Here is a 12,682-nt window from a genome sequence, read left to right as displayed (position 1 = left end):
TGAGAATATGATTTGATTTTTTTATTCAAAATCATAGATCTTCTACTCAGTTGGAAACCTTTTAGAATTGTATACATTTTGTTTGTACATACAAAACATTTTGTAGGGCAGAAAGATTTCGACTTATATGGCAAATTCCATCTATTATCCTCAGAGTAGCTCTAATTTAATTAGCTGCATGTGTTTTTATTATAAGGGAGGATGCAAGGGCCCTTCACCTTGAAATCTGCCCACTTATTTTCCATTTTACAAGTTGTAAATGAAATTCAGATTATGTATTGAAAATGTAAAAAGAGGTGAAGAAAACTATTTGGATTTTGTTTTGGATTTTATTCACCAGTCGTAATGAAATTCCAGACTTTATCATGATGAGAAAATACAAATGAGTAAAAACAACTACACGAAGGAAAGTGTTATCTTTTAACACTTTAAAACTTAGATGTTATCCAATTTTTACCTCCATTAGAAAAACAAAACAAAGAAAAGAAACATGAACAGCTTTAGTGGAAACAAGGAGATAACTTATAGCCTGGATATGTCAGTGTTGTGCGTCACACTTTGCAAAAGGGCAAATAAGAGATTTTGATGAAAGCATCCCTAACCATCTGTATGAGCTGTGTGTTGAGTCATATTGTTAAAGATGGCTGCAGCTGAAGGCTAGAAAAGGATTGCAGACAAGTCTTAAAGGAAGGAAGAAAAATACTTGTTAATGAGTTTTATAAATTGACATTACATTTCTATTAGTTTGATGTACAAGAATACATAAATTTACATAATTCATTAACATAATGCATAATCATAATACACATAACATTGTGGAGATCTTCATTATAAGATTTAATCCTGCTTTTGATTTGTTCAGCAAAGTATATCCTGCTATATGCTGATAAACTAATTGCTTGATATCAAATCCAGGCGTCACATTTATTTTTATTATTAACCAACCATTTTATTATGGTTACACAATAATACAGTGGGACCCTGTGGGTCAGGGTCTGTAAATCCAGCTTTGGGAGCCAGTCTATGGCAACTGTTATAGTGGTCTGACTCTCAAATGACGCATAAAACTAAGCGGCTCCTTGCTGGGAAATTTGGGAGCTGGAAAATAGTGTGCTTTTCCTAACCACATTTACCCAAAGATTCAGCATGTTGCCAAAACAGATTAAAAAAGAAGAAGATTAACTATAATAATTCAATGGGGACAATTCTTTTTTTCACCCACAAACATAAGCCTGAAATACAACCATACGCACACAGGGCTTATAGACATGCAAATGTGGAGAGATGGTAGACAGCCAGGCTGCCACACAGTGGCTCTCTGCAAGCAGTTAGGGGTTCAGTGCCTTGCCCAAGGGCACATCGGCAGTGCCCAGAAGGTGGAATGGGAACCTCTCCAGCTACCTGTCCACATGCTGTGGTTGGTGCTGACTTTGGACTGAGCTACTGCCACCCAAAAGCTATATGTCACATACAGGGATAATAAGGCTGTTCAGACAGAGCACTGTTCCTCACTCTACTGTACTATTTACTGCAACAGAGACACTGTTCTTCCAGTGAAGCGCCTGGGGAATATTACTTTATTTAGTCTTTTGATAAAGCATGCATAGACAAATAGACCTCATACCCACTCAAGAATTATGGTAACTTGATGTATGCACAGTTAATGAACATTCATTTTCTATATCTCCATTCAGGGTTATAGTTTGAGACTATCTACACATGTAGTAGGCAAAGTGTGGTAAAACACTCAGAGACACACACTACTGTAAGAGTTGCCACGGTATATTCAGTTGATCATACAGTTGGAAAACAGAGAAAGATATGTTGAAAGTTATTTGCCAGACTGACATGACATTTGCTTCTGTTAGTTGTGGCCCTCAGAGGATCCCCTGACCTTTAGCATAGAACAGCAGTTTGATCAAAGCTCCCCTCTAATCTACACTTTGGTCCATGTTGAGGTATCATCACAACTAACAACCTTATTTCCATGAAATTTCTTATTGGTTCCTAGAAGATGAATCCGTTTTAGGCTGAGCTCTTGACCTTTACTCCACCTCCGCCTACATATCTATGTGAGGGATGAACTAATTTGCTTTCACATTCATGCCCCCAAGTGGTTTCAATCCCTTCGATTTTAAAGGCCACATGATCATTTTCTAGCTTCCCTGTGAGGACAAACTTTACATTATCAGCCCCACTGATGGACGAGCTAGGACGAGCAAATTTGTCAGTGTTGTATGAGCTGACCTACAATTTGTATTATGGGATGTATTGACAATCTAACGATTGCTTGGATTAAAACATTTAGTCTTGTTTTCTTACTGAGACTTTTGTGTTTTCTTACTGAGACTGATCAACAGCAAACATGTAGTTAGTCAACTCCCTCTGAAAAGCATTTTTTGGTCTTGATAGAAAGGCTAAAGATGCATGCACATTTCAAATTGACTCTGAAATGGAATAAAAGGGCTAATATCTTCTTTAAAAAACGTAAGACCGTGCTGAGAACATTTAAAGGATAGGTCACTGACTCATCGTGTATCTCATAAAAATATAACTACAGCAGCGGGCATCACAGACGCCTTGCAGTGAGGGTTAGGTTTTGACATTGGCAGTAGAGGGATTACTCCACAGGCCACCTGACTCCCATTACAAAAGAGATCAGTGTGTGGTAGCCTCACAGGAAATAACAGGATCCTGTCAGCCTCCTCCTCTTTTATTTGTTTATAAATGTTATTGCCCTTCATCCCCCTCATCTCACATGGCAACATTCTGAAAACAGGGAATAACGTTATACATCCAGAAATGTACGACACAGCTTTAAATTTTCTTCCAAAAGCTCATCTGGCTGCGGCCTATTTGTGACTCTCTATTTTTCTTTTCCTTCCTAATGCAGGTTGTAGATTGGCCCAACTGACCTGAAGATGAGTTTCATAATCTGTTGACTAGCCTGACAATACTGCTGTTAAATAGGGCCATTATCTAACTGATGTTATAGAAGATAAGATGTACGGCAGTTACCGTACTGCATGTACTGCATGATATATTGTGTATACCGTATGTACACTTGTGTTTGCATCTCAGCCCGTATCAGCGATACTGCCATTACACAGCTCAGCTCCCAAAGTTTCTTGTACTGCAGTACTGCGTTAATTTGTTGAACTCAGATAGACATAGTCGTGACACTGTATGTGACAGTACAGTTATCCTACCACTTGAGGGCACTGTTGATGAAGTTTTGGCCTGATTGACAGACATGTTGCCCTCTGATGGATGGTAAATTATTAGCTGCAGCTATTCTACAGTCTCCCTAAAATCTGAAAGATTTAAAATTAATTTCATTCTCCCCAGGAGATTTCCAGAAGGTGGTCAATCTCTTGCAACTGGCGTGCCAGAGAAACAAGAAATTAATTCATGTAACCTGTGGATGCTGGCCTGTAAACCTGGGAGTGGCTGATTGGGATCTGTGGGATCTGTTCGTTTGAATGCAGTGAAACCGGTCTGTCTGCTTTTGTTTTTATAAAATGCAGCCTAAATCCTTAGCATGTGAACTATCTTCTTCAGACATACTTAATCTATCACTCTACATAATAACATACTATTCCTTTCATGTATCTATTAGGTTCTCATTCGTCATTTCAGATTAATTTAAACCACAGATGGTCGCCCATGAGCCATGGAAAGCCAAGAGTGTGCATAGTGTCTCTGTGGCGTACATTGAGGCCTGTAGGACACCGTGTCCGTTGCTGTTTGTCCTTCTGGCCGCTGGCGGCGCTGTGGGTCTGTGTGGCGCCAGTGAGTCAATCTGCTATCACAACAGGAAGAAGAGCCAGAGAGCAAGAAGCAATAACAAACAAACGTAGCAGCAAGCTAACGTAACTTTAGGAAACCGAACACATACAGGCGAAGTGTCTGCTCCTGTGCGCAGAGACATACTTGTTTTATATACTAATAGCAGTGTGTGATACGATGTGCACGGACTACAAAGAAGACATATAACAATCTGTCACGGAGACGATTTAACGTTAACTGGTATGTAAGCTCTGCTAACACTAGCCCACCCTCAGCTAACGTTAATCCCTCTTGTTTTATCGTTTTCTTGGGGAAGTAAAGATTGCAGAAGAACGATGTATAGTGAACTTTATCGTTTTTGCACGATGACATCTAAGAAACAGAAGTGAGACAACTGAATACCGTTAGATTGATACAATATTCACCGTGCCGATATTAGCAGGATACTAAGGTAACTTATGAAGCTAACTTATAACATGGCCCCGATTACTTTCTGATACCTTATTTTATTTATTAGTCTTCCGCCTGAGATCTAAACAATAACCGTGGTTGTAACAAATGTAGTTGACCGCTAATAGAGTCCAGCGGGTCAGAGTATTTAACGCACCTAACTTAATTAATCGCCTGCCCGGAATAGGAGTAACATTAACCTGGCTGAATATTTCCGTGGTGAGGAAGCCGCATTAGTTAGCTTTACATATTTAACAGGTTTAACATTGCGACAGGAGGAACAACTGCAGCACTTTCTGTGGGCAGCTACAACAACAAAAGATTTCAGCATGTTTCTATGTGAGCAGCCAGTGGTCCGCTCACTGTTCACTCTCTCTCACTCCTCTAGCATCGTTTATGTTGTGTTATTAGTGTTTCTACTGAAGGAATAAGGTCACAGCTATAAAGAAATACGGTTTTTTTTTTATGTACACAGATGTTTCCTAAAATTGTGAACATTTAAACATTTTTTTAAAACACTTTATTTATAGATAATTTTCGTATTTTAGTAAAGAAGTGAGAGGCAAAACAAATAAATACAAAGCACCGAACAATTACACAAATTTGAAACATTTAAACATTTTTAAACAATTATATTTGCTATTGACCATTTAAACCCATATGAGGAGTTGCATATAACTTTAGCTGTGTGTGTGTGTGTGTCAGAATGTCACACACACACACACACACGTTTTACCACCTTCCCCAAATCAGTGTTCAAGCCTAACCCGCTCAATATTGTTTTTAAATGAATCAGCTACCTCATGGCAGGCTTTCAAATCTTATACCAAAATGTAGCTGATTTCTATGTCTATCATCTAGAAGTAACACATTTCCAATACCTCTATAATACTTTTAGTCCACAGACAACTTTTTATTTTATTTTCAGTCCTATGAAACTGAAATGTTACCCTCAACAAAGAAGACTCACATGTTTAAACATGGAAGATGAGGGTAGATCCAGAAAGCAAACATTTTGATGTTACATTATTTTTTCTGTGACCTTCAAAAGACCAGCCGTGTGCCAACAAACCCTACATGTGGTTAATTGCTAACTTGTGTCATAAAGTCACCTATATAGTCCCCAGGGCACGTGTACGCCTTTAATGGTGGTGTTAACGTCTCGTCTACTGGCACAAATAACCAGAGCATTGTGCTTATTTTACCTTATCCTAATGCAGTTTGCTTCTTAAACCTGATTATCTCTACATAAATAAGTTAGTTACGTGCACACAAAAACAGCAGTGTTAACCAGATCTGGGGTCAAGGGGATTCTGGACTCTATTTATAGTAACATAGAGCCTTCAGATGTAATTTTAATGTATGGTGATCATGCTTTGCAATAGTGAGACTGCCCCTTTAGTTGTTGAGCATTCAGATGTGTAATAATATCTGGATCTGTTCCACCCCTTACCCCTGGATCTGCTGAAATCTCTTACATGTGAGTAGAGTATTGTGGAAGGAATTACTGAACTGAATTATAGCTGATTTTAATTACCCACTGTTACTTTGCCTGGATTTGTTAACAAACAGGGTTGTAGTAAAAACCTTTGCTAAATTACAGAATAACTGCATTGTTAAGTTACCTCGTAGTAGTACTGGAGCAAGGCTCATTAATATTGTGCATTTGAAAGTTTTTTTGTGTGTGCATAAACTGGGAGAAATAATGAAAAAGAATGGGACAACCGTTATGCTTAGCAGAAAATGAAACAAAGTCAGTAGAATAAAACAGAACTTAAGACTTTGCTGCAGACATACATTTGTATACTGGCGGCTACTTAATTTTGTAAACTCAACAATATAATAATATTAAGGCAGAAATATTGGTAACAACACAAAAAACAACAAGTAAGAAAAAGAAAAAACTAAATTAGTTAAAGAAGTGATTGGTTAAAGATTTGATGTTAAGGACATTTGTATTGTCACAAAGTAACAGAATAACAATCAGTTCCTTTAACCTTTAGGTTTGCTGTGCTACTCCACGACAATAAGAGTAAATGTTATTCATAGTTCAGAGTTCCTTGTTTGCATATTCATGTGAATATTTAAATAGTTTACGACCTGAATTGCCTATTTGCATTAGTATGTGAATGCCATGCTGTAATCAAACTGCAAGATCAGCCTCAGCCTGAATCCTTGGCTGACTAATCACTCTTCATTGTGATGTGCTACTGTCTTATCTTTTTCACAGTTAAGTGCAACTGTATGCGACCAAGGATGGTTCACCTTGGTGTGTGGAGGGTGGGAGCTCGATGGAGTGTCCTCATAGTGTTTTTTTCCAGCGTGCTGGTTCCCTCACCTACACATGCCTATATTTATGCTGTAAGTAAGACTTTAACTATAAATATGATTCCTCAAATTCTCCTGAGATTATGTCAGTTCTTACGTATATATTGTTTTGGCAGCATTATAGCAATATGACCTCCATGTTGTTTGAGGACCTTCCCGCCTTGTTTGGCGACCCACTTCCGAAGGATGGACTGACGGTGAGAGCAGAGTATTTGAGAATGATGTGCATACAGAACAACACAGGTCATAGTGCTTTCTAAAAATGTTTTATTTTCTTTGTGTAAAAGGGAGTTTTGGTGGTGTCCCGTCCACTTAATGGCTGTACAGCAATAGACCATCCTCCTCCATTGCCACCATCTTATGATGCCAACACCACCAAATTCATCGCTCTCATCAGACGCTATGATTGCAATTTTGACATAAAGGTGAGTCATGTTTGAGTGACACAGAATATGCAGTAGTGTCTGTTAAGCAATCTGGTCTAATGTGAGGAAACTTTTCAGGTATTGCACGCACAGCAGGCTGGATACAGTGCTGCTATCGTTCACAACATGTATTCAGACACTCTACTCAACATGAACTACAGCAACGGTAATTCTCCTTTATAAAATGTACACAATATCAAAATTTATACATTCACGCCATCTTCCTAAAATGCCTAAAATTTTAATCCTGCTCGTTTTTAATTTTTCAGACACGATTGCAGAGGAGATTGAGATCCCCTCTGTATTCACCAGCTACTACGCCTCCCAAATTCTCAGGCAGTTCATCATTCCAGAACAAGGGTAAGTAAACATTAGAATTTTTGTAGAAATAAATATATTCAGTACTTTTTCAATCTAAACAATCTCAACCACTGGTTCAACTATACTGAAATCAAAATATAGGATCACAAGTGTTGTATTTCCTGTAATATTTTGTTTCAATATCAGCCTGCTATGTACTCATGTTCATGAACATAGCACATGCTTACATCCATTATTAGCAAGTGTGATGGCAAATAATAAGCAGAGGTAAAATGAATGGTTCAAAAACACTTTTTTGTTCTAAAATGTGGACCAGGAGTCTGAGTTGTATTTCAGTACAGTTCAGGATTCAACAACAGTCAACGATAAATAATCTTATTGGGAATAAACCTGCTTCCTGAGTGAACTGTCTGTAGCTGAATAGAGTCGGCCTACATGTGTTTTAACGTCAGCCCTACTAGGAGAGCCTAATATTTTCAGAGGTGGTATGCAGTATAGAAAGTTTGAGATACACTGAACTAGACCAAACAACCGTTAAGAGTTGACTTTAGATTAGCAGAGACCAATACATGCAGACTTTTTCAGTGTTAGTGCTTATGGTTATCTGATGCATTGTTTCTCTTCTTGGCCATCAGGGCCTACGTGATCCTCAAGCCGGAGTTTTCTTTCCCACTCTCGTACTACCTTATTCCCTTCACTGGAGTAGTTGGCATGATCATTCTTGTCATGTGTGTCGTCTTGGTAAGTATGCATATGATGCAATACCTCCTTGGGTGTTCAGTGTGTAGCACGTTATATCTTTTTGAAGTTTGCAATTGTTAGAATTGAAAAGGATATAATGTATTTATTCTGTCATCCAGATTCCAATGATAGACTTTGGACCATGGGTAGCAGAGGCAAGCCCTGAATATGCCTCTTTGTATTGTTCACCTAATAGTATTTCAGCAAAGCAAGGGCAGATAATGTTCCTCTTGAGATGTTTCTATTTATTCAGTAGACTTATCTTTTTATTAGGGTTAAGGTGTCTTACATAGCCTCTTACATACTTACTATGAGTGGCAGGGTCCTACATGAACATAAAAAAGAAACCTATCCGTACATGTTGAGTTTCAGAGTAATTGTCATGCCATCAGTGACATTGTCTTTTTGTATTGTTCAGATTATACGGTGTGTACAGTACAGAAAGAGGCTGAGGAAAAATCGTTTGTCTAAAGACCAACTGAAGCGGATTCCAACCCACCGGTTCCGTAAAGGTAAAAAGATTATATCGTTTTTACTACTAATACTTTTCTTTTAAGAACATTAAGAATCAATTGCAATGATCAGATTTTCCTTGAATGTGAATTTAAAGTCTTTAAAGTTTCTTCTACCATCTGTGGAGCTTTTTGCTCATAGAACAGGTCCTTAAGCTGAAGTGTCACTCATTTGTAGCCCAGAAAATAGTTTAAGCATTTAAACTGATATTTTGAATCATTTAAGTTGATATCCTTTCTCTTACGTCTCAGGGGATGACTATGATGTGTGTGCCATCTGTCTGGATGAGTATGAAGAGGGAGACAAGCTGCGTGTTTTACCTTGTTCCCATGGTAAATATTTTATTTGTTGTTCTTTATTTTTGTATGTTCTGGTACATTGGAAAAAATACCCCCAATAATCCACAGAATGTATATGTCTACCGCACCAAGTACATGAATTATAAACCCTTTCTTGCAAGTCAGTATTTGTAACCCTACAGTCTACAGTAAACTTGACGTGTAACCCCATCTGTTAAAACTGCACCCTGTAGTTTAGCCTAACCTAACCACACCTGTATAACCCTAACCCCAAGCTTGGCACCAGTGGGCCTATCTAAAGCCAGTGTTTGGTTTGTCCACTCTGGGCTGCCGTAGAAGAAGATGTCTGTGGACACGCTCCCTCTGTAGATATGAAGTGCTTGAGTTAACGAAAACATGATTCAATTCTGAGTATTATATTCAGTTTCTGCCAATAGATCCCCCTAAACCCCACACACTCCTTTACCCTATCTGAAACAGTTTTTTATTAGCTAATGGAACAAACTTGTGCGGTCTGCAGTGAATATCATGGTATATGATATGTCTGTTAGTTTGAGTATTTGTTCATTCACTCTACACTACAACCAAGAAGTCTCAAAGTCTTCTTTCTGCTTTGCAGCCTACCACTGCAAGTGCGTAGACCCGTGGCTCACACAGACCAAGAAGACGTGTCCTGTGTGCAAACAGCGCGTCACTCGGAACAACCAAGAGCACTCCGAGTCCGAGTCTGAGGAGGAAACCGGAAGACGTGGGGAGGAAGAAGGGACAGAGGGTGAAGCAGACTCGGAGCGCACCCCTCTGCTTCGGCCCTCCCCCTCAGGGAGCCCAGTGGCCTACTCAGCCACCACCACCACTACTGCCCAGTGCCTCACCTCGCCCGCTCACTGCGATTCACCCATCCTGGGCTATGAAGGCTACCACTCCCCCCTGGAGGAAACAGACTCAGAAAGTGACGACGCGGGAGAGGACGGGCAGCACACAGATGACGACACCGCTCAGCTCATTGGTAGGGATAGAGTGGAGGTCTGATGGCTGCAACGAGATTACTTAGTTTTACCTAAAAAGGGTCTTTGTGTCATCAGGCAACTATTATCACACTGTACTTTAAAATAGTTGCACATTTGTGGTTAGCTAGACTTGTAACAGAATCTTTTACCCAGTAACCAGAGGAGGTCTACTTGTTGGTGTCAAAGCACATGCAGAACATCAATCAGTTTGTACCAAAATTCAGCATCAGAGCATCAGCCCACTTTTATACACACATTCACTTTAGTATGCCTATATTTGTCCTTTAGACCTCCTTTTTAATGCATGTTGTAATTCATAACTTGACCTAACCACTAGTGTTGCACAATATGAATATGAATGAATGGGCCACTTAAATGTCTCAGTAATCTATAAGCTGTAAAAGCAAGAGTGTGACTCGATTAGATGAAGCCTGTGTTGCTAAACAGAAAGAATTGTGTGCTCACACTTAAAGTGGATCTTCTGGGTTCTCTATGTAAGGTTTTAAGTAAGGTTAGTGCAGTTTGAAGACTCTCTGTTGTCCTTTCCCCCAGCTTTGAATCATTTCCTAACCAGGATGTGCAAGTAGAGAGAAATGTTTGTCTTCATTTTATTTTTTTTATCCCCTTAGCTCTCTTTTAAATTTTTTTTTAAATCTATATTTCAGTTCTTTGAAATGTCCAATTTTTCTCAAATTCCACAGAAAAAATTATACTATAATAGAATATTGCAAAGATGTTATACATTTCTGCTGCTTTTACATTGTTACCAATAATACTGTGTGGTCAGTTTAAGAAAAAACATTTTTAGCTTTATCCAGTTTGTCAAGTTGAACAAACTTTAAGCAACAAAGTAAAGGTCAGTTGGTATTGTAAATCCATAACATAGTGAATATTGATGGGTTTTGGTCTGCTAAATCATTTTAGCTTTTATTCTTTAAATCAGTAAAATATAGATTCATGAATATTTAATGGATGTTTTTCCATTTTTATACACAGCAGAATGATTGCAGAATTGTGGGACCCTGAAGGTGTTTTTAGGAAAAAAGAGCATTGCCTTACATTGGCCTTGATGTACATAACATGTGTATGTTAAATTAAATGTTTGGAAATTGAAGGGATGGGATTCACACTCCTCTTTGTTTTACTCTTTCTCTAGCTGTATTTACCTAGTTCTTGTTCCCTGGTCTGAAAATACGCTCCACATTTGTTTTTATAGTGACGAACAAGAAAGAGAAAACCTGTGTTTTACGTGTTGCTAGTGATGACACAGATAGCCAGCTTACACATGCTTGATTTGCACCTTTTTTGCTACTTTATAAAATGAGCTGGGCGGGTCTACGCTGTTGATTTATATAAAGAGCAGCACAAATAGAAACCTTAAAAAGTTGTTTCAGCCAAACTGTTTCACTGCTCCTAATAAATGCACAGTGTTTACCTTGATCTAATAAATCATAAATTCATAACTGGAATTCTTGTATGTATGTATAATAGTCTTACAGGGTGTAGGTCTTTACTGTCCTCTATACTAAAATGGAGTGCCCCATGTGTTTTAAAAAATGGTTTTATCAATTAAAACAATATGTCCTTCTGTATAACCTCAATTTGAAACCTAACTTGTATCTATCAAATAGGGGACCAAACGTATATCCCCATACTCCACAACTGCATATGATGACATCAGTGGAGACACTACACATACACATGCTTTGACTAAGGATTTGTTTTGATTAAGTTGAGTGCTGAAGAGGGGAGTCAGTAGGACTGAAATCAATACATTCCATCTTTATATATGACTGATGTTTGACTAAAAGACTCCACACTATCAAAGTTTGATTGGGGCTTGTTGGCAATAGTCTGTATTGTAAAATAGAACAGCTGTTTTCCTATTTACAGTATGCTCAAATGTTTTTTTTTGTACTGTACTTTTTTTTTTCTTTATGTCTCAATTTTAGAGACTGTGAACTGAAACAAATGGAAACATATAATCCCCAAATTCATTTTTCCCTCTTCTTTTAGAATGTGCCTAGTTTATCACATTTAAATAATAAATGTACAGTGTCAAGTATAATTTCTATGTATAAAGCAGATTTGAGAATCCTTAAGATGTCTAAACACAGTCTGTGGAATGCTACATTTAATGTGTGATTTGTGGAAGATTAAATGATACTGAAATGGGACTCTGGTGTCAATTTTTCACTTTTTCCTATAGAAGCCAACATAAATTAATGTTTTACCAAATGGGTATGGTATTATAATATGTTGTGTGTATATTTATACATGTGTGTGTAACTAAATATTAAAGCTGAAATCAATATATAATTATAATACATAGCGTTGTAGTTATAGAATGAAATGCATATACATTGAATATACATTTTATATCAAAGGATTTGGCAAATTCCCACATTTTGATTGAGAGCACACTGAAGTAAATACCTAAACTAGGTGCATTTTTCAAACGTTGTCACCTCTGTGTGTCATGGTGGACGGCTTCTTCACCCCCTGCCCCCAGTGTGCTGAGACATAACGAGTCACAGGTGGTTAATAATAATGAAAGGACTGAGCTGCTGTGAATGCATGGCTCACCCAAGAATGAATGAATGTATGGTCTTTGATTCTATTGACATGACTGTCATAGTAACTAATTAGCCCATAGCGGGGACTCCCTGCTGAATTTAGCCTCTTTCAGGTTCTTTTACTCTTAACAATGAATACAGCTGACAGCTCATACCAGTACATACACATACAGATATATACATATATATATATATATATATATATATATATATATATATATAATTAAAGCTTA

General features: G+C 38.0%; 1 protein-coding gene across 1 annotated transcript; it reads left to right on the top strand.

Moving 5' to 3' along the window:
* The first annotated feature begins 3,802 nt into the window (after nt 1-3,802).
* On the top strand, nt 3,803-12,050 carry rnf167 (ring finger protein 167). The gene is made up of 10 exons (XM_035666041.1): nt 3,803-4,029; nt 6,470-6,600; nt 6,684-6,764; nt 6,855-6,992; nt 7,071-7,158; nt 7,262-7,352; nt 7,949-8,054; nt 8,473-8,566; nt 8,819-8,899; nt 9,486-12,050. Exons 2-10 carry the CDS (start codon nt 6,484-6,486, stop codon nt 9,893-9,895), a joined length of 1,206 nt encoding a protein of 401 aa, XP_035521934.1. The 5' UTR covers nt 3,803-4,029; nt 6,470-6,483; the 3' UTR covers nt 9,896-12,050.
* The last annotated feature ends 632 nt before the right edge of the window (nt 12,051-12,682 follow it).

This window comes from Morone saxatilis, unplaced genomic scaffold (assembly GCF_004916995.1).
Source record: "Morone saxatilis isolate NCDOM2014 unplaced genomic scaffold, NCSU_SB_2.0 Contig20, whole genome shotgun sequence".
Lineage (NCBI taxonomy): Eukaryota > Metazoa > Chordata > Actinopteri > Moronidae > Morone > Morone saxatilis.
The sequence above is the reverse complement of the archived record's forward strand: the minus strand, read 5'-3'. Positions and strand labels throughout refer to the sequence as shown.